Genomic DNA, 23,266 nt, shown 5'->3' on the forward strand with positions numbered 1-23,266 from the left:
ATAGAAGACGTCCCCAAGATGGATGAAGGTGTCCCCGCCTGGATGAAGACTTCTTGCCGCCTGGATGAGGATGGATGACCGACTTCAGGAACCGTGAGTAGATTTTCTGGGGTTAGTGTTAGGTTTATTTTTTGGGGTGTTTTTTTTAGATTAGGGTTCTTTTGGGCACTGTAAAAGAGCTGAATGCCCTTTTAAGGGCAGTGTAAAAGAGCTGAATACCCTTTTTGAGGGCAATGCCCATACAAATGCCCCTTTAGGGGCAATGGGTAGCTTAAGTTTCATTTAGACTTAGGTTTTTTATTTTGGGGGGTTGGTTGGGTGGTGGGTTTTACTGTTGGGAGGACTTTGTATTTTTTTCTAGGTAAAAGAGCTGTTTAACTTAGGGTAATGCCCTACAAAAGGCCCTTTTAAGGGCTATTGGTAGTTTATTGTAGGTTAGGGGATGTTTTTATTTTGGGGGGGCTTTTTATTTTTATAGGGCTATTAGATTAGGTGTAATATTTATTATTTTTGATAATTTTGTTTATTATTATTATTGGTGATCTTAGTGTTTTTTTATTTTCTGTAATTTTAGTGTTTTGTTTGTAATCTCAGTTCTTTTTCCGTAGTATTAGGTTTTTTTAAAATTTGTAATGTTAGTTTTTTAAAATGTTTCTTATTTTATTTACTTAAAATAGTAATGTTAGTTTAATTTATATTTTAATCATAGTTTTTTTTATTTTACAGGTAAGTTTTTACTTATTTAAAGATAGTTATATTGTAATTTTAATTTAAAGTTAAGGGGGTGTTAGGTTTAGGGGTTAATAGTTTAATTTAGTGGTTACAATGTAGGGGGCTGGCAGTTTAGGGGTTAATATGTTTAGTTTATTAGTTACAATGTGGGGGGCTGGAGGTTTAGGGGTTAATACTTTAATTATAGTGTTGGCGATGTGGGGGGCCGGTGGTTTAGGGGTTAATAGGTTTATTTAGTGTTGGCGATGTCGGGGGCAGCAGATTAGGGGTTACTAGTTTTATTTAATAGTCGCGATGTGGGTGGGCGGCAGATTAGGGGTTAATAAGTTTAATATAGTGTTTGCAATGCGGGAGGGTGGCAGTTTAGGGGTTAATAGGTGTTAGTGTACTTTGTAACATTTTAGTTATGAGTTTTGTGAAACATTTTTGTTACTCAAAATCCGTAACTACTGCTCTCAGATGGCGGTATGGATTGCGTCGGTATAGGCTGTAGCGCAAACATTTTAGCAGGACCGCACAACCGGTAATAAGGTGCTATGGAAAATCCCGCACTCAAGCGTAATTCTTTGAGTGCAGAATGGACGTTGCGTTACAGGCTAAAATGCTTGCGGTATAGCTATAACCCTGTGACTCTAACATATGCGTTACTGGTCATTACACGTGCAATGGCAATTTTTTTTTTAGCTGTATAGCCGTACTGCAACACTTGTAATCTAGCCAAATGTTTATGATTAAAATGTCTATGAAGATTTTTTGCAATCCAGTTCTTAAATTTTGATGTATATTATTCAGATATAAAATGCATTTAATGCTCCTTTAAATAGAAGGAACAGACTGCAGCAATTTGGGTAGCTACAATGAAACTGTTTCTTCTACTTATCAGTAAGGTAAATTAGGCTGTAATATTTTCCTATTGCCTAGACAGATAAAATGTTAAGAACATTCAATATTTGCTTATTACCACTTCTTCCCTCAAGATGTTAGAGGGCTAATTACCAAAAGTTTCAATATTCTTTCTATTAAAATTTTCAATAAAAGACAAGGGCACTATCTGACATTGAAAAAGGACAAAATAACTTTTTTTTGCAGTTAAATTAGATTTTTTAAAACAAATTCTGCATTGGTGGCCGTGTCTTTTTGTTACTATCAGTCTTGATTGAGGAAAGCATTTTTCTGAGGGCTAAGAACGTTGTCATTTTCTTAAAGGAACACTCCAGTCAAAATTCCACATGGATGCATTTTAGTTTTGAATAGAAGCATTTTTGTAATATACATGCATTAGCAAAAATGCTTCTAATAAAAGCTATAGCTGTTTTAAAAATGTATTTAAGTATGCTCTGTGCATCAGCATTTTAAACACAGCACTTGCTCAGAGGGCCTAAGGTGTACCATCTGGTAATGACTCAGTTTGTTAATTGCTGACATGATACAAGCCCCACTGGTGCTCTGAGCAGCTGCAGTATTTAAAATGCTGGTGCACGTGCAGAGAAAAAAGTTAACACTAAAACAGTAATAACTTTTACTAGAAGCATTTTTGAAAATACATGTGTATTGCAAATATTTTTTAATTCAAATCATTTATGTGCATTTACATTTTGACTGGAATGTCCCTTTAAACTGTCAATAGGTTAAAGCCGTTTCCTTAGTCAGCGCTATTTTTGATAAAATATCATACATTTTTATTTGAAACAGTTTCGCCCTATTGCATTTACATTTTAAGGCATTGGAAATATTTTTAAATTGCTGCTTATGTTATGATAATTATTGTTGAGCTCCTAGCTTATCTGTCATGCTTACTTTTTTTATTTATATCCCTTTGGCGATAATATATGCATATTAAGATTGTATTTGCTTTTAGAATCTGAATGCAAAGTACATTTTTTCTTTGAGTATTAAATGTTGTCCATGTTCTCATTTTTTTCATAATAGCAATTGTCATAATTACTAAATAAACTGCAACAGCAGAGTCTGCCCTCAGTGATCTGGTGCATAACCTAAAATCACTGAAATAGACATGAAACCATTAGATGTAGATTTACATCTAAGAGAATAAGCTTTAAAGAATAAAATAAGAATCACAGGGGAAAAGATTTCAAGGAACAATAAACCTCACTAAATACAATGGTGTATTCAAATAACAAAATGACCATAAGCATAATATGCAGTTTTAAATGGAGTCAGTAAAATTGTACCAACTCCGACTCTGATATAAAATCTTAATAAAATACTACTTTATAGAGACATGAAACACAAAATATTCCCATCAAGTAGGGCGTATTTTGGCCTAGGCAAACAAGACACTTGCCTACTGCAGCAGATTGGGGGGGCACACATGTTGTGGCTATGTTTATAAGAAGCTTACAGTTATTTTAGAAGTGCTATACAGGCATATAATGGGAGATTTTGCCCAAGGAGCTTACATTCTAGGGGTATACTAAGAGAGTGCCCATGGAGCTTACAGTTTAATGGTACTGTAACTGTGAAACTTTAATTTAATCAGCTAGCTATTGCCCTTAGATCTGTTGGCTTGAAAAATATTGTTTCAAGAAATCTATTTTGTTTTATATTTTGCAGCAACAGGTGTGTGTGTATATATATATATATATATAGATATATATATGTGTGTGTGTATACGTGTGTGCACGTGACAGTATATGTGTAAAACACTTTGAGGCATATTTATCAAATGTCTGTCGGACCTGATCCGACAGTGCGGATCAGGTCCAACAGACATCGCTGAATGCGGAGAGCAATACGCTCTCCGTATTCAGCATTGCAATCAGCACTGCAATCGGCCGCCAGCAGGGTGGTGTCAATCAACCCGTTTGTACTCGATCGGGTTGAATTGTGGCGATGTCTGTCCGTCTGCTCAGAGCAGGCGGACAGGGTTATGGAGCAGCAGTCTTTAGACCGCTGCTTCATAACTGCGGTTTCTGGCGAGTCTGAAGACTCGCCAGAAACACGGGCCCTCAAGCTCCATTCGGAGCTTGATAAATGGTACTCTTAGTGTATGTGTTTGTGACTATGGGGCCGATTTATCAAAGTCTGGCAGGCATGATACGCTGTAGCTTATCATGTCCGCCAGGCATTGCTGAATGCTGACAGTATACGCTGTTGGCATTTAACATTGCACAAGCAGTTCTGGTGAATCAACCCGATCATATAGGATCGGGCGGATTGATGTCCGCAGACTCAGAGGCAGCGGACCAGTTAAGGAGTGGAGGTCTTAAGACTGCTGCTTCATAACTGCTGTTTCCGGCGAGCCTGAAGGCTTGCGTGGACACAGGGGCATCAGGGGCCATTTGGCCTTTGATAAATCGGACCCTAACCTAAATACGCCACTGCCATCAAGCATATTAAAGAGAAATATTTCAACATGTTAAGATATATTTGCAAGACAAGGAGACAACGGTTTATTTTGATTTTTAAGCTAACTGATTGGTAGGAGTGCATACACCTATATCCCTTGCACAGCTCTATTGAATGAACAGAGGCACACCCCACACTCGTGAGAATAAAATACTTTACATTGTCAACATATGAACAAATATTTTTAAAAAATACTGTACAAACATAAAACTCACTAAAACACTTTGCTCTCCCTTTAACGCTAATCCTGAAGCAGCCTCTGACCAGGAGGCAATGGCCTCTATTTAACAAAGGTCTTGCGGACCTGATCCGGCAGCGCAGATCAGGTCCACAAGACCTTGCTGAATGTGGAGAGCAATACGCTCTCCGTATTCAGCATTGCACCAGCAGCTCATAAGAGCTGCTAGTGCAACGCCGCCACCTGCAGACTCGCGGCCAATGGGCGGACAGACATCGCCGGAATTCAACCCGATCGTATCGGGTTGAATTCCAGCGATGTCTGTCCGCCTGCTCAGAGCAGGTGGACAGGGTTATGGAGCGGCGGTCTTTGTGACCGCTGCTTCATAACTGCTGTTTCTGGCGAGCCTTCAGGCTCACCAGAAACACGGGGCATGAAGCGCCATTTGAAGCTTGATAGATAGGCCCCAATATCTTTAAATGACTTCTAGAAACTGCTGAGAAGCTGTATAGACAGAATGAACAACTTGACCAGTGTGTGATATATTTCTCTTTATAGCCATATTACTCATTGTACGGCTAGCTGAGCCTTCACTAGCAGATCACATGCATCCTCAGGATACATACTTTTTTAAAGGAATATGAAACCCAAACATTTTCTAATTGTGATTCAGACAGAGCATACAATTTACAAAAGTTTACAATTTACTTCTATTATCAAATTTTCTTTGCTGCCATGGTATTCTTTGTTGAAGAGATATCTAGGTAGGCGTCTGGAGCACTAAATGGTAGGAAATAGCACTAGCTCTTGCAAATGGATAACATTCTTGCAAAACTGCTGCCATAAAGTGCTCCAGACACATGTACGCTCTTGCGCTTACCTCTCTGCTTTTTAACACAAAATACCAAGAGAACAAAGAAAAATTGATAATAGAAATAAATTTGAAAGTTGTTTAAAATTCTATGTTCTATCAGAATCATAAAATACATTTTTTGGGTTGCATGTCCCTTTAAAGGAACATAATACCGAAATGTTGAAGCACTGGAAAGCTGTAGAAAGCTGACTAGAAACTATTACCTAAACATCTCTATGTAAAAAGGAAGATATTTTACCTCACATTTCCTAAGTATTCACACCCCATTGTAAAGAAACTTTAAGCTGCCAATCAGGATGCTAGTCCCGGGACAAACTAGGAAGTTTGCATCTGTAATGTGCAGACACAGTCATGTTATTTTCGTATTCAGTTTATGGAAGTAGTGTGAAATCTCATGTGATTTAAGTAAAATCTCATGAGATCACTGCAAAGCAATGCAAGACCTCAGCTGATTGGCTATCTTTTTTAAAAAAAAACAATTTGTTTTCAACTTGCAGCTTTACAGCAACTCTGACTGTTCACAGAGCACTAACTCTGGTGAGCTAAAGACATTTTGAGGTAACATATCTTCCCTTTTTATATAGAGATATCCAGGAGATATTTTTATCTCAGCTTTTTACAGTTATGTTGCATCAATTTCAAGTGATTTAGCATATGAGTATTATATCCCTTGTGCTACTCTCTCATTGCCAGCTAATACCTCTCTATGTAACGTATCTCTCCTTCTGCTTACGTCAGAGAGAAGGGCCTCAGCAGGCAGAGTAAGCAGCCCATCAGGAATTGCCATTCGCACTATGTACAAACATTGGAGCAGCGCTTTAGACTTCCTGTTACTTTGTGTTTGCTGTTTACCCTGAGTGTTGTGAATCTCCTTTTTTCATACTTTTAATAATAAATATTAGGAAGAGTTCCAATTTGCCTTGGGATTATTATACATTTGCCTTTAACTTAGAGCTATACGGCTCTTCTAAATAAAACTTTGTTGCCATTTGGTAATAAAAAAATATTTTTTTGCAACATTGAGGGTTGAGTTGGTAATATTTATTTAAATGATCAGTGTTTATTTAATTATTCACAATTTTTGTTTTCTTGGTTGTCTTTATTTCTTGTGAAATAACCGGGTTGTGACTAAAAAAAAATAAAAAAGTATGTTTCTATTTAGATTATAGAATTACCTTAGACAAGTCACATATTCTAAGTAAATCTGTCTGTCCTCCGCCATTGAGAATCCGAGAACGTTCATTAGCAACATCTTCATCTTCATCATATAAAGGTTCTGTGATGAGCTTTCCTGATCTAAACAAAACAAATGAATAAAAAGGTTGCATTTTAAACACACATTATATAAACAATAGAAATAGTAAAAAATACATTTAAGTTATGCAAAAGATTATTTTTTAACATTAAACATGTAAATTACAAAGACATAAGTAAAACTGCAGACATCTTTCATTAGACAATGCATTATGGCTGAATAATTGCATATAGCTTCCTTTTTACTATTTTAATAGTTGTGCAACCTTAAATATATGTCCAATATGAAAAAAAAGAAGAGAGACAGAGATACTAAGGTGACAAAAAGGCTCTCCACTTAGATATGTGTTGAAGAACTTAATGTTCATCTTTTGAAAAATGATTCAACCAAGATAGCTAGATAGGCAGATACACAGACAGACGGATACTGTAGATAGATAGATAGATAGATAGATAGACAGACAGACACTGTAGATAAATAGATATATTATAGATAGATAGATAGATAGATAGATACTGTAGATAGCTACTGTAGACATATACTGTAGATAGATAGATAGATAGATAGATAGACAGCCAGAGACTGTAGATAAATAGATATATGATTGATAGATAGATAGATAGATAGATAGATAGATAGATACTGTAGATAGCTACTGTAGATAGATAGATAGATAGACAGATACTGTAGATAGACAGATAGATGATAAATACTGTAGATAGATAGATGGATACTGTAGATAGACAGATAGATGATTGATACTGTAGATAGAGAGATAGATACTGTAGATAGATAGATGGATACTGTAGATAGATAGATAGATAGATACTGTAGATAGATAGATGGATACTGTAGATAGATAGATAGATAGATAGAGACAGACAGACAGACACTGTAGATAAATAGATATATGATAGATAGATAGATAGACAGATAGACACTGAAGATAGCTACTGTAGATAGATAGATGGATACTGTAGATAGATATATAGATAGATAGATAGATAGATGGATACTGTAGACAGATAGATAGATGATAGATACAGTAGATAGAGAGATAGATAGATAGATAGATAGACAACCAGGGCAATCAAGCTTTGTTTTTTCGAATAGCCAATCCAACGTGTACGTTTGTTCATCATTGCAGGCTGCCCGTTACTCTAGCAGAGTTTGCTAAAAGTGATGAGCCAATAAGATCAACAGACTCATCAGCCTATCTCACTAAATAGCAGCAGTATGGATGACAAATTAAAGGGACATGAAACCCAATGTTTTTTCTTTTATGATTTAGATAGATCATTTCAGTTTATAATTTACTTATATTATCAACATTTCTTTGTTCACTTGGTATCTTTTGTTGAAAAGCAGGAAGTTCAGGTGCGTGGATTTGTCTGGACCATTATGTGGCAGCAGTTTTACAAGAATGTTATCCACAAGCGAGAGCACTAGATGGCAGCACTATTTCCTGCCATGTTGTGCTGCAGGCGCCTACCTAGGTATATTTTCAACAAAGAATACCATGGGAATGAGGCAAATTTGATAAAATAAGTAAGCTGGAACCTTTTTTTAAAATTGTATGTTGGTTTCATATCCCTTTAAAGGTTAAACGTCCTGAACTAGCATTAGCTTACCTTATAGCATATTGATACTGGTAAGATGTGAGCCACAGCCCCCAACACTTTTATAAGTAAATAAATGTATATATAAGATGACATTTATATATAATTCCTTTTTAATAAATATATATATATTTAAAGGGGCAGTAAAGTCAAAATCAAACTTTCAAGATTCAGATAGAGCATATGCAATTTAATTTTTTTCCAATTTACTTCTATGATCTGTTTTGATTCATTATCTTGGTATCCTTTATTGAAAGAATAGCATGGTTGGGAGCTAGCTGAACACATCTGCTAAGCCAATGACAATAGTCATATCTGTGTATCACTAATCACCGGCTAGCTCCCAGTAGTGCATCGCTGCTCCTGAGCCTACTTCGGTTTACTCTTCCACAAAGGGAATGAAGCAAATTTAATAACAAAAGTAAACTATAAAGTAAAATGCATGCTCTATCTGAATCCTAATTTTAATTTTGAGTTTATGGTCTCTTTAATAGGAATAATAATACCTGGGTTCAATTTCTCACCTAGAAGGACATTGAACAATAAAGAAAAACAGCAATATCAATGATACTGTGTAATACTTATATTGTTATTGTTGTATATGATAATTATGCATAAAATACTCCATATGGTGAATAAAACAATAATATTAGATCAAAAGGACAACCATTTCTGGTTTTCTGGAGAAGTCTATGCACTCTTGTTTTTACAGCTGTTGTAAATGTCCAGTTAATAGAGTGAGTTTATGGCAAGCATCGGGCAGAAGTGGACCTACTTAACAGAGGTCCCTGGTGCAAAATGTTTTTGGCCTCCCAAATATAATATACATGCTGCCCTTTATAATTATTTGGAAGATAGATAGATAGATAGATAGATAGAAAGATAGATAGACAGACAGACAGATATATAGATACATAGAAAGATAGAAGATAGATAGATAGATGATAGGTAGACAGACATACAGAAAGAAAGATACATACATACATAGAAAGATAGATGATAGATAGAGAAATACATAGAAAGATAGACAGATAGAGAAATACATTGAAAGATAGATGATAGGTTGACAGACAGATAGATAAATGGATAGATGAATAGAAAGATATATATGTATAAATATATAGATAGATAGATAGATAGATAGATAGATGATAGATAGAGAGATACATAGAAAGATAGATGATAGATACATAGAAATATAGATGATAGATACATAGAAAGATAGATGATAGATAGACAGAGAGATAAATAGAAAGATAGATTGATAGACAGACAGAGAGATACATAGAAAGATAGATGATAGATAGATGATAGATAGAGATAGCTACTGTAGATAGATAGATAGAAAGATAGATGATAGGTAGATAGATACATAGAAAGACCCATGATAGGTAGATAGATAGATACGTAGAAAGACAGATGATAGGTAGAGAGATAGATAAACATACAACCTTCACTAATAAAAGGCTCCCCTGCATTAGGATTGTACACATTCTACAAATGCCTTTGAATAGACTGGCTGCTATGCCCCCCCCCCCCGCACTTCAACCCTGGTGCCACTGCACCTGCTGCACAAATGGTAGCCCTGCTCAGGCAAGGTCAGCCTTAGGGCAAGGCAGGTGAGGCAGCCGCCTAGTTCTCCGCAGTTAGGGGGCCCCGCAGTCTTTGTTCAAACAAACAAAAAAAAATATTATTATTTTGTGTGCTTCCACTTTTAAATTTTTTTTTTTTTGGCGCCATTTTTATTTAAAAAATTTTGGCACAAGTTTTGAGTAGGTGGAGCGTCGGCACAAGAGAGCACAGGTGGAGGAGTAACAGGCAGTGGGCGAGTGTGGGACCGACTGGATCAATGTGTGATGTGTGAGTGACTTGCAGACATCCCTCTAAGCCTGGAGCCTAAATAAATATATATGGCTATGACAGGTAACATATAGTGCTTGGGGGGCGAAGGGCACTTCTTGAAAGCTCACTAGCATTTTGTGTTCCTCGGGGCAAGACCAGGCATGTGATTGTTGGGTCAGCGGGCTGATAAGAGAGACAGCATCATTCTCTTGTTTCTTTAACTGGTTTTGCTCATAATTCTGATCTCTCTTATACCACATATTTTCTATTGATATACCATGGCCGAAATGTCAGAAACTGCAACCACACATCCCACAGGGGAATCTTCTGATGACAAACGCAGGCACATTCTGGCCACAGCACTCCAAGGGGCTAATGCTTTACCTACAGTACCTAGGGAAGAAAATTTGCCTTCATTATTTTCAGGCCTGGAGAAACTCCGATATAAGGAGACCAATCTCTGGTGGGACATAGAATTTCTGGACTTGTATATCAAGGAGGGGAAGGTCCCACGTGGGCTAAGGATGAAAAAATTCCCCTCCTTTGCTCAACAACTACCAGAGTTAATGGAGGAGTGGAACCACACTCTAACTAGATGTTCCATGACCCTTATGAATCAACTACTGAGACATAAAAGACAGGAAAGAGACTTAATCCTGACAGAAATCAAAGCTACAGAGACTCACATCCAACCCTTTGAGGCCACCAGTCAATATAAAGATTACACAGCACAGCTAGAGGAAACCATCAACAAATTAGATATGGACTTATCCAGCAGAAAAGTGTCCAAATATAATCGTGACACAAAGGACTATGACCTTAACATAGTTTATTCATGGCAACAACTTAGGCCCACCAGGGGGAGGGGGAATTCCAACACCTCCAAGAATAGTAATAAAAAACGCAGGGGTAACACAAATGGGAAGAAAGTCACTTTTTCTAGTATAGAAACCACTGACTCAGAAACATCTCTTCCACAATCCCCCAGCACTCCCACAGCTGAGCCTAGTGAACCTTCCACCTCTGCTAATACAGACACTGGTGTCCCTACTAGAACGACTCTGGCCACCCTTGTCAAATCACCCAGTCAAACCAGTACCCCTAAAGCCTCAAGTCAGGCACATCGGTACCCCAGCAGGACAGCCTCAAAAAACAAAAAGAAATAATTAATGTGATTAATCTGTCAAATATTCAACTCACATCTGCACAGATCTCCATACTTAATAAAGGACTCACTTTTGCACCTAGCACAAATTTTGATGTCTTTTCTACTGTTATAGACATCAACAGACTAGTCCGCAAACTCACACTAAGGAAACACTTTTCTGAGACACACATGGAGAATCCTCCTCTAGAGCCTCCCTTAACACTTTTAGACAGTACCCACTCAGGTCTACTATTTAGAGACCAATGTGATTTTAACACATTACTATCACTACAAAACAACACCCCCAGTTCCTCATCATCCACACATAATTTTCCACACAAAGACTGTTCATTCTTTTACCCTGTCCAGGCCAGAAGCCCCAGTATCGAACTATACCAAGATACAGTACTGAGAGGCATCACATCACTTTATGAGACCATAAAAGATACTCATGCAACAGTCAAACACAATATTACCCACGAAGAAAAAAATGCATTGGCTGAACTAGAGACCAACTCTGACATAGTAATAACACAGGCAGACAAGGGTGGGGCAGTAGTGATCCTCAATACCACCGATTATATGGAAGAAATCAATGTGCACCTTGGGGACACTTCCACCTACACACGTTTAGGTTATGACCCCACTTCTAGGTTCAGCCAAAAACTACTCTCGTTCTTGGACACGGCCCTAGAGAATGGTTTCATCACCAAGGAAACCATGGAATATCTATTTATAGAGAATCCTCTTACTCCAACCTTTAGGGTCGTGCCCAAGATACACAAGACTCTGACCAGACCCCCAGGGAGACCCATAGTGGCTAGCATGGGGTCCCTATGTGAGAGATTGGGGGCCTGGCTTGACTCAGTCTTATAACCCATAGTTACCACATTGCCTGGCTATATCAGAGACAGTGCCCACCTTCTCTACCAACTGAATGACATCAAATGGCAACCAATTTTTCAGTGGCTCACCATAGATGTGACGGCCCTCTACTCTAGTATACCCCACCAGAAGGGATTGGAGGCCCTGGGTCAAATGATCAGGAGATACACTTCATTCTCTGATGAATATATTCAATTTGTAGTTTCCACTGCCAAATTCCTTCTCTCACACAACTACTTTGTCTCTGGGGGGGAATTCTATTTGCAGAATTGTGGCACAGCCATGGGGGCAAAATTTGCCCCCGCATATGCCAATTTATACATGGGCTGGCTGGAACTTAACAGCATTTATGCTGACGACTTCCCCCTCAGGGACAATCTAGTTGTGTATGGCCGCTACATCGACGACCTCATAGTCATTTGGAACTCTGATAACCGGACAGAGGCACACACCCTGGTAGACCTTCTTAATGATAACCAGTTTAATCTTAAGTTTACGTATTCGTTATCATTTAATTCTATAGCTTATTTAGATTTACATCTTTATATAGATGAAGGATCTAACATCATTTCCACAATTCACAGGAAGACCCTAGCACGTAATACCATACTTAGAGCTGACTCTTGCCATGTTAGACACACTATCAGGGGCATCCCCAAAGGCCAATACATTAGGGCGCGCAGAAACTGTTCCAACATTCAACAGTACAGAATACAGGCAGATGCAATCACCCAGAGACTCCTAGAGAGGGGTTACAATAAGAAGTCACTCATACAAACAGCCAACCAAGTGAGTAAAATAGAGAGGCAGACTCTGTTTTCAAGCTACACTAGTAGAAATACTACTAACACCACAAAGAAAAATGCATTTACTGATGAAATTGTCTTTTCTACCCAATACAGCAGACAATTTGATGAGGTCTGCAAAATAGTACTCAAATACCTTCCCATTCTCCAGAGTGACGCCAAACTACAACACATAACTAAACAACAAATTAAATGTGTAGCCAAGAAGGCCCCCACAGTGGGGGATAGGGTTAGGAAACATTTCACCAACAAACCCACACCTGGGACACACTGGCTCAGCCTCAGTAAAGGTTCCTTTAAATGTGGCCATACCTGTAAGAGTTGCAATTACACTCAGAAAACAGATCACTTCACCTCTTCCAGCACGGGTAAAACATTCTCTATCAAACAAAGAATAGACTGTACTACCCGTTTTGTAGTATATTTAATTACATGTCGGCAGTGCTCCCTCCAATACATAGGCCTCACCACACGACCACTCAAGGACCGCATCAGACAACACCTATTATCCTTAGAAGATGAAATTCCTAGAACCCCCGTAGCTAAACATTTCCGGTCTCATGGTAATCACATTAAACATCTTTTTACATTTGTAGGCATCGAACATAACCACAATGATATCAGAGGAGGGGATAGGGTTGGGAAACTCCAGAAGAGAGAGGCATACTGGATATTTACTCTTCATACCAAATCTCCCCATGGCATTAATATGAGACATGACCTTGACCTATTCAATGATTAGGTTTGATATATGCCCCATCAGCAGGGGACTTTTCTGCCCCTTTCTTAATTCCCCCCCCCCTTTATTTCCCCTCATCATCTCCCCTCCTCCCCCTCTGTCCTAACACTCAACTCCAGGCCCAGGAATGTCTGTCCCTAGGTTTCTGTTTTATTTAGATAACTTTTAGTGTTCCCTTTTCTTTCACTGGTTTGTAACTTATACCTTACATTCAGACCATTTTTCTTCTAATGGCCATTGCCGATTCCAGAATTGCATACCGCTCTAACTTAGCACTCAGTATTCTTTTTCTGATCTGACCTCCGTACTCCCTACCCGGGTACCCGCGTCACCTGCATTATGCTTACATAGAGCGGGCTATTAATGTCCAATAGGTTTAGTTTTTTTTCCCCCTTGGTCCTGACACAAAAACTAGGTATCCACTCCATATACTGTGTTAACTTGTCCGGCCACTAGGGGCACATAGAATCTACTATCCTATTGGCCTTGCCTAAGCACCCTGCTTAATTCCCTACCTATGCAGTAAAGATATGGCCATATATTACTATTAATTATCATTATTACTATTATCCCCCTTTTTTCAACATTTATTTTTCAACATTTTTTTTTTCAACATTTATTTTTCAACATTTATTTTTACATTCATTTTTATTTTTATATGTTTTATTTTTATACGTCTTATCTTTATACGCCTTATCTAATCAATTTTTCTTTCTTCACTAGCAAGATACCTTTTTTGGTAGATACATATTGTTTTAATTTAGTAATTTTAGATTTTTCTCTAATGTACCCCCCTTTTTCTCTATCCCCAAGTGTGATCTTGCGACTTTCAGGAATAATGCCCTTTCTAATCTATTAGTCCATTCAAAACTTAGTTTCATAATTTGTAATGAGAGTTTTATGGTACAGCAAACATTACAAGTGTCCCTGCTACCAATACAGGAATCCAATGCTATGGAGATAATCAACTTATAAAATTTAAGAATAACGTACCATTGATTCTTTGTGATCTCAGGGCCAAATTAATTTAAAGATATTTCAGACAAAGAATTTAGTAGCATGAAGACAAATATCACGAGGTGTATAGAAAAGAAAGGAAATGAATAAAAGAATAAAAAATAAAAAATAAAACAAACAAATAAAAACATACATTAATACATGACAAAAAAATAAAAGTAAAAAAATACAAAAAAGTAGTAATAGTAACCACAATGCACGCCTAGGATGTGTGCTTTTAACACAATTATGGAGCCCAGGGGTGGAGAGTATCCCCTCTCGGACCCTCTCCGCCCCTGGTCTCCAGTCTTTTAGTCTGAATGTAGTGAACATTGTGCCAATAGTTCATCCTAATTAATTCACCATCACCTGATTTTAACATCACTTTTTAATTATCTCCCATGTTTCCTTTCACTTTGCACTAAAAAATACTTTTTTTCTTGATTTAATCAACAGATTTTAAAAAGTTATTCACTGATGACACTTACTTATTCACTTATACACTCACTTGAGATAGTACACGTTTACACCCAGTTTTAGTATATTATTACAGGGATCAGTGCTGGCATTAGTGCTGCCCACTTTTGTGAATTTTGTTCTATTGGCCGATACTCTCTATATAAACCTTCCACAGGTAACACCACTAGATCTCTGATGAAGCGCATGTGAGCATGCGCGAAACGCGTCAGCTCTAGCACCCCTTGCACACCTGTGTTAGTGCTACTCACCTTTGTATACCAAATAAAGTCACCTGGCTTCAAGTTCCTGAGTCCTCGCCTTTCTTCTTGTATCCTATATATATATATATAGATAGATAGATGATAGATAGAGAGATACATAGAAAGATAGATGATAGATACATAGAAATATAGATGATAGATACATAGAAAGATAGATGATAGAGATAGATAGATGATAGATAGACAGAGAGATAAATAGAAAGATAGATTGATAGACAGACAGAGAGATACATAGAAAGATAGATGATAGATAGATGATAGATAGAGATAGCTACTGTAGATAGATAGATAGATGATAGGTAGATAGATACATAGAAAGACCCATGATAGGTAGATAGATAGATAGATACATAGAAAGACAGATGATAGGTAGAGAGATAGATAAACATACAACCTGCACTAATAAAAGGCTCCCCTGCATTAGGATTGTACACATTCTACAAATGCCTTTGAATAGACTGGCTGCTATGCCCCCCCCCCACTTCAACCCTGGTGCCACTGCACCTGCTGCACAAATGGTAGCCCTGCTCAGGCAAGGTCGGCCTTAGGGCAAGGCAGGTGAGGCAGCCGCCTAGTTCTCCGCAGTTAGGGGGCCCCACAGTCTTTGTTCAAACAAACAAAAAAAAATATTATTATTTTGTGTGCTTCCACTTTAAAAAATGTTGGCACAAGTTTTGAGTAGGCGGAGCGTCGGCACAAGAGAGCACAGGTGGAGGAGTAACAGGCAGTGGGCGAGTGTGGGACCGACTCGGGAGGCAGCATGAAGGACCAGGTATGTGTGTATCTGGATCAATGTGTGATGTGTGAGTGACTTGCAGACATCCCTCTAAGCCTGGAGCCTAAATAAATATATATGGCTATGACAGGTAACATATAGTGCTTGGGGGGCGAAGGGCACTTCTTGAAAGCTCACTAGCATTTTGTGTTCCTCGGGGCAAGACCAGGCATGTGATTGTTGGGTCAGCGGGCAATGTGCGGGGTCTGGCAGGGCCTGGCTGGTGTAGGTAGGACGGGGAAGAGCTGTGGGAAACCCAGGATAACAGCTGGGGCACAGCCATTATGATGGGGTGCGTGTCTCCGTGCCCCCATTACATCACCATTTCTGTTATCCATCCACTTTGAGTAAAGATTGAGAAATATTTTTTTTCCTTTATAAGTCTCAGACTAATACATTCTTTTGAAAGAAAAAATACAGATATTTTTTTCCTTTTTATTTCATTTAGTGACTGCTTGACCAAAGCAATAGATTCCAGAGCCAATATTTTATAGTAAATATTATTTTACTTGCTGCATTACAATATTAAGTGCATTAATAGAAGCCAGTGAAGCTACAATATCCTATAACTTTAGTTGGGGTTCTTATTTTAAATCTTTGTAATATCCCAAATGACCTAAAATAACCTGATATGTCAAAATGTCATGTCTAAAAAAAAAACCCCCAACATATTGTGTAAACAGTAAGAAGGACCTCAGTATGTAAAAGGTATGAATAGCATTAGGAACACTGTCCCAATTACTGATAACAATAATTTAGAAAGACATAGAATGCTTTAATAACTAATTAATAACATTACTGACTTTCTTACATGTTTTTTAAATTCATCCTGATGTTTTGTCACTCAATAGAAGTAGGACACTGGTACATAAGACATGTTGCTATGGTAACATATTTTCTTTAGATTTATATTATATTTGTGAACATAATTAATTCATGATTTTTCTTGAAGATGCACAATATTTCTGAGCTGTATATTAAAATGCATACTAATAATAAACAATGATCATTCAAAGATAATGTGGAACAGCCCATTCAGAGCACAATAAGTATTCATTGTAACATTTTAATTCTCCAAATTTTGGACACCATTCTGTTCCATAAGAATTTGCCACCCAGAAACACTGAATTTATATTCTAACCCATTCAAATCCAGTAGATGAGATTCCATTTGAATTAATTCAATGACATTAACATGTACAAAAGCATAGAATATAGTATAACACCTGTTTCATCAATCCTTTGAACCCTGAAAATGCTCTGATATGCTAGAGATATTTTTTTATTGCACTCTTGCTTGCTTGTTCTATTCCTGCATAGCTAAAACCAACTCCAGTCCAGCATTACAATAATGGTAGCTAGCTGAGAAGACATATGGTGAGACAATGACAAGAAACAAATGTGTAGCTACCAATCAGCAGTTCGCTCCCAGTTGTGTAGGATGTGTACACATTCTTTTTTAATAAAGGTTTCTGAAAGAACAAAGTAAATGTGAAAATAGGAGTGACTTTAAAAGTGTCTTAAAATGACCTGCTATATCTAAATTATGCAAGTTTCATTTTTTTTCCTATCCCTTTAACCTCAGCTCACATGGAAGGGAAATATACAGACAGTATTGAAATTATATTTAAATAAGATGTTTGTGAACTAGGAGCTGTTTTACACAATAGTGAGGCTATTACTTCTGCAGAGTTTATATAGAGTAGCAGGCTGACATGCAGGGTCACAGATGGTCCTTAAAGGGAAGCCCCAATTATTTTTTGATTCAGATGGAACTTACAATTTTAAACAACTTTCCAATTTACTTCTATTATCTAGTTTGCTTTATTATCTTGGTATTATTTGTTGAATGTGCAGCAATGCACTACTGGGAGCTAGCTGAATGTTTTGTGTGAGCCAATAACATAAAGCATATATGGGCGCCACAAATCAGCAGCTCCTGAGACTACCTAAATATCCCTTTTGACAAAGGATATTAAGAGAACAAAACAAAATAGATACTGGAAAGTTGTTTTAAATCACATGCTCTGTGTGTGTGGGCTCTGTGTGTGTGTGTGTGTGTGTAGGCTCTGTGTGTGTGGGCTCTGTGTGTGTGGGCTCTGTGTATGTGTGTGTGGGTGCTCTGTGTGTGTGTGTGGGCTCTGTGTTTGTGTGTGTGGGCTCTGTGTGTGTGTGGGCTCTGTGTATGTGTGTGTGAGCGCTGTGTGTGTGTGTGTGTGTGTGTGTGGGCTCTGTGTATGTGTGTGTGGGCTCTGTGTATGTGTGTGTGGGCGCTCTGTGTGTGTGTGTGTGTGTGGGCTCTCTGTGTGTGTGAGCTCTGTGTATGTGTGTGTGAGCGCTCTATGTGTGTGTGTGTGTGTGGGCTCTGTGTATGTGTGTGTGGGTGCTCTGTGTGTGTGGGCTCTGTGTTTGTGTGTGTGGGCTCTGTGTATGTGTGTGTGAGCGCTCTATGTGTGTGTGTGTGTGGGGGGGGGCTCTGTGTATGTGTGTGTGGGCTCTGTGTATGTGTGTGTGGGTGCTCTGTGTGTGTGTGGGCTCTGTGTTTGTGTGTGTGGGCTCTGTGTGTGTGTGGGCTCTATGTATGTGTGTGTGAGCGCTCTATGTGTGTGTGTGTGTGTGTGTGTGTGTGTGTGTGGGCTCTGTGTATGTGTGTGTGGGCTCTGTGTATGTGTGTGTGGGCGCTCTGTGTGTGTGTGTGTGTGTGTGGGCTCTCTGTGTGTGTGAGCTCTGTGTATGTGTGTGTGAGCGCTCTATGTGTGTGTGTGTGTGTGTGTGGGTGGGCTCTGTGTATGTGTGTGTGTGTGCTCTGTGTGTGTGGGCTCTGTGTTTGTGTGTGTGGGCTCTGTGTATGTGTGTGTGAGCGCTCTATGTGTGTGTGTGTGTGTGGGGGGGGCTCTGTGTATGTGTGTGTGGGCTCTGTGTATGTGTGTGTGAGCGCTCTATGTGTGTGTGTGTGTGTGTGTGTGGGCTCTGTGTATGTGTGTGTGTGTGGGCTCTGTGTATGTGTGTGTGGGCGCTCTGTGTGTGTGTGTGTGTGTGTGGGCTCTCTGTGTGTGTGAGCTCTGTGTATGTGTGTGTGAGCGCTCTATGTGTGTGTGTGTGGGTGGGCTCTGTGTATGTGTGTGTGTGTGCTCTGTGTGTGTGGGCTCTGTGTTTGTGTGTGTGGGCTCTGTGTATGTGTGTGTGAGCGCTCTATGTGTGTGTGTGTGTGTGGGGGGCTCTGTGTATGTGTGTGTGGGCTCTGTGTATGTGTGTGTGGGCGCTCTGTGTGTGTGTGTGTGGGGGGGCTCTGTGTGTGTGTGTGTGTGGGCTCTGTGTATGTGTGTGTGGGCTCTGTGTGTGTGTGGGCTCTGTGTATGTGTGTGTGAGCGCTCTGTGTGTGTGTGTGGGCTCTGTGTATGTGTGTGTGGGCGCTCTGTGTGTGTGTGTGTGTGTGGGCTCTGTGTATGTGTGTGTGGGCGCTCTGTGTGTGTGTGTGTTGGCTCTGTGTATGTGTGTGTGGGCGCTCTGTGTGTGTGTGTGTGGGCTCTGTGTTTGTGTGTGTGGGCTCTGTGTATGTGTGTGTGAGCGCTCTGTGTGTGTGTGTGTGGGCTCTGTGTATGTGTGTGTGTGCGCTCTGTGTGTGTGTGTGTGGGGGGGGGGGCTCTGTGTGTGTGTGTGTGTGGGGGGGGGGGCTCTGTGTATGTGTGTGTGGGCGCTCTGTGTGTGTGTGTGTGTGGGCTCTGTGTATGTGTGTGTGTGGGCACTCTGTGTGTGTGTGTGTGTGTGTGTGTGTGTGGGCTCTGTGTTTGTGTGTGTGGGCTCTGTGTGTGTGTGTGTAGGCTCTGTGTGTGTGGGCTGTGTATGTGTGTGGGCTCTGTGTGTGGGGGTCTCTGTGTGTGTGTGGGGGGGGGCGTGTGTGTGTGGGCTCTGTGTATGTGTGTGTGGGCGCTCTGTGTGTGTGTGTGTGGGCTCTGTGTTTGTGTGTGTGGGCTCTGTGTGTGTGGGCTGTGTATGTGTGTGGGCTCTGTGTGTGGGGGTGTCTCTCTGTGTGTGGGGGGGGGGTCTCTGTGTGTGTGGGGGGGCACTGTGTGTGTGTGGGCTCTATCTGTGTGTGTGTGTGGGCTCTATCTATGTGTGTGTGTGTGGGCTCTATGTGTGTGTGTGGGCTCTGTGTGTGTGTGTGTGGGTTCTATGTGTGTGTGGGGGCTCTATCTGTGTGTGGGCTCTATCTGTGTGTGGGCGTGTGTGTGGGCTCTATCTGTGTGTGTGTGTGTGTGGGCTCTATCTGTGTGTGTGTGCTCTGTGTGTGCTCTCTCTGTGTGTGTGTGTGTGGGCTCTATCTGTGTGTGTGTGCTCTCTCTGTGTGTGCGTGTGTGCTCTGTGTGTGTGTGGGCTCTATCTGTGTGTGTGTGCTCTGTGTGTGTTTGTGCTCTGTGTGTGCTCTCTCTGTGTGTGCGTGTGTGCTCTGTGTGTGTGTGGGGGGCTCTGTGTGTGCTCTCTCTGTGTGTGCGCTCTATCTGTGTGTGTGTGCTCTGTGTGTGCTCTCTCTGTGTGTGCGTGTGTGCTCTGTGTGTGTGTGGGCTCTATCTGTGTGTGTGTGCTCTGTGTGTGTTTGTGCTCTGTGTGTGCTCTCTCTGTGTGTGCGTGTGTGCTCTGTGTGTGTGGGGGGGGCTCTATCTGTGTGTGTGTGGGGGGCTCTCTATCTGTGTGTGGGGGGGCTCTGTGTGTGGGCTCTATCTGTGTGTGTGTGGGCTCTGTGTGTGTGTGGGGGGGGGGGCTCTGTGTGTGTGTGTGTGGGCTCTATCTGTGTGTGTGTGTGGGGGGCTCTATCTGTGTGTGTGTGTGTGTGGGCTCTATCTGTTTGTGTGTGGGGGCTCTGTGTGTGTGTGTGTGGGGGGCTCTATCTGTGTGTGGGGGGGGGCTCTATCTGTGTGTGTGTGGGGGCTCTATCTGTGTGTGTGGGGGGGGGGGGCTCTGTGTGTGGGCTCTATCTGAGTGTGTGTGTGAGGGCTCTGTGTGTGGGCTCTATCTGAGTGTGTGTGTGGGGGCTCTATCTGTGTGTGTGTGTGGGGGGCTCTATCTGTGTGTGTGTGTGTGGGGCTCTATCTGTGTGTGTGTTGGGGGCTCTATTTGTGTGTGTGGGCTCTATCTGTGTGTGTGTGTGTGTGTGGGCTCTATCTGTGTTTGTGTGTGTGGGGGGCTCTATCTGTGTGTGTGTGGCAGGGCTCTATCTATGTGTGTGTGTGGGGGGGGCTCTATCTGTGTGTGTGTGTGGGGGGGGCTCTATCTGTGTGTGTGTGGGGGGGGGCTCTGTGTGTGTGTGTGTGTGTGGGCTCTATCTCTGTGTGTGTGTGGGCTCTATCTCTGTGTGTGTGTGGGCTCTATCTGTGTGTGTGTGGGGGCTCTATCTGTGTGTGTGTGTGTGTGTGTGGGCTCTATCTGTGTGTGTGTGTGGGCTCTATCTGTGTGTGTGTGTGGGGGGGGGCTCTATCTGTGTGTGTGTGGGAGGGCTCTATCTGTGTGTGTGTGTGTGGGCTCTATCTGTGTGTGTGTGCTCTGTGTGTGCTCTCTCTGTGTGTGTGTGTGTGGGCTCTATCTGTGTGTGTGTGCTCTCTCTGTGTGTGCGTGTGTGCTCTGTGTGTGTGTGGGCTCTATCTGTGTGTGTGTGCTCTGTGTGTGTTTGTGCTCTGTGTGTGCTCTCTCTGTGTGTGCGTGTGTGCTCTGTGTGTGTGTGTGGGGCTCTGTGTGTGCTCTCTCTGTGTGTGCGCGCTCTGTGTGTGCTCTCTCTGTGTGTGCGTGTGTGCTCTGTGTGTGTGTGGGCTCTATCTGTGTGTGTGTGCTCTGTGTGTGTTTGTGCTCTGTGTGTGCTCTCTCTGTGTGTGCGTGTGTGCTCTGTGTGTGGGGGGGGGCTCTATCTGTGTGTGTGTGGGGGGCTCTCTATCTGTGTGTGGGGGGGCTCTGTGTGTGGGCTCTATCTGTGTGTGTGTGGGCTCTGTGTGTGTGTGTGTGGGGGGGGCTCTGTGTGTGTGTGGGGGGGGCTCTGTGTGTGTGTGTGTGGGCTCTATCTGTGTGTGTGTGGGGGGGGCTCTATCTGTGTGTGTGTGTGTGTGGGCTCTATCTGTTTGTGTGTGGGGGCTCTATCTGTGTGTGTGTGTGTGGGGGGCTCTATCTGTGTGTGGGGGGGGGGCTCTATCTGTGTGTGGGGGGGGCTCTATCTGTGTGTGTGTGGGGGGGCTCTGTGTGTGGGCTCTATCTGAGTGTGTGTGTGAGGGCTCTGTGTGTGGGCTCTATCTGAGTGTGTGTGTGGGGGCTCTATCTGTGTGTGTGTGTGGGGGGCTCTATCTGTGTGTGTGTGTGTGGGGCTCTATCTGTGTGTGTGTTGGGGGCTCTATTTGTGTGTGTGGGCTCTATCTGTGTGTGTGTGTGTGTGTGTGTGTGTGTGGGCTCTATCTGTGTTTGTGTGTGTGGGGGGCTCTATCTGTGTGTGTGTGGCAGGGCTCTATCTATGTGTGTGTGTGGGGGGGGCTCTATCTGTGTGTGTGTGTGGGGGGGGCTCTATCTGTGTGTGTGTGGGGGGGGGGCTCTGTGTGTGTGTGTGTGTGTGGGCTCTATCTCTGTGTGTGTGTGGGCTCTATCTCTGTGTGTGTGTGGGCTCTATCTGTGTGTGTGTGGGGGCTCTATCTGTGTGTGTGTGTGTGTGTGTGGGCTCTATCTGTGTGTGTGTGTGGGCTCTATCTGTGTGTGTGTGTGGGGGGGGGGCTCTATCTGTGTGTGTGTGGGAGGGCTCTATCTATGTGTGTGTGTGTGTGGGGGGGGGCTCTATCTGTGTGTGTGTGGGGGGGGCTCTATCTGTGTGTGTGGGGGGGGCTCTATCTGTGTGTGTGGGGGGGGCTCTGTGTGTGTGTGTGAGTGCTTTATCTGTGTGTGTGTGGGGGGCTCTATCTGTGTGTGTGTGTGTGCTCTATCTGTGTGTGAGTGTGTGGGGGGGTTCTATCTGTGTGTGTGTGTGTGTGTGTGGGGCTCTATCTGTGTGTGTGTGGTGGGCTCTATCTGTGTGTGTGTGGGGGCTCTATCTGTGTGTGGGGGGGGCTCTGTGTGTGTGTGTGTGAGTGCTTTATCTGTGTGTGTGTGGGGGCTCTATCTCTGTGTGTGTGTGCTCTATCTGTGTGTGTGTGTGTGTGTGTGTGTGTGCTCTGTGTGTGTGTGTGGGGGGGGGCTCTATCTGTGTGTGTGTGGGGGGGGGGCTCTATCTCTGTGTGTGTGTGTGGGGGGGCTCTAGCTCTCTGTGTGTGTGGGGGGCTATATCTCTGTGTGTGTGTGGGGGGGC

The 23,266-nt window shown here is 41.8% G+C and overlaps 1 protein-coding gene across 1 annotated transcript in view; it reads right to left on the reverse strand.

Moving 5' to 3' along the window:
- Positions 1 to 23,266, reverse strand: part of LOC128649747 (phospholipid-transporting ATPase ABCA1-like) — a 2,013,556-nt gene that overhangs the window by 336,060 nt on the left and 1,654,230 nt on the right. Inside the window, exon 41 of the mRNA XM_053703184.1 lies at positions 6,329 to 6,449. Within this exon, the coding sequence (XP_053559159.1) occupies positions 6,329 to 6,449 (121 nt within the window). The remainder of the gene's footprint in view (positions 1 to 6,328; positions 6,450 to 23,266) is intronic.

This window comes from Bombina bombina, chromosome 2 (genome assembly GCF_027579735.1).
Source record: "Bombina bombina isolate aBomBom1 chromosome 2, aBomBom1.pri, whole genome shotgun sequence".
In the NCBI taxonomy this organism is placed as follows: domain Eukaryota; kingdom Metazoa; phylum Chordata; class Amphibia; order Anura; family Bombinatoridae; genus Bombina; species Bombina bombina.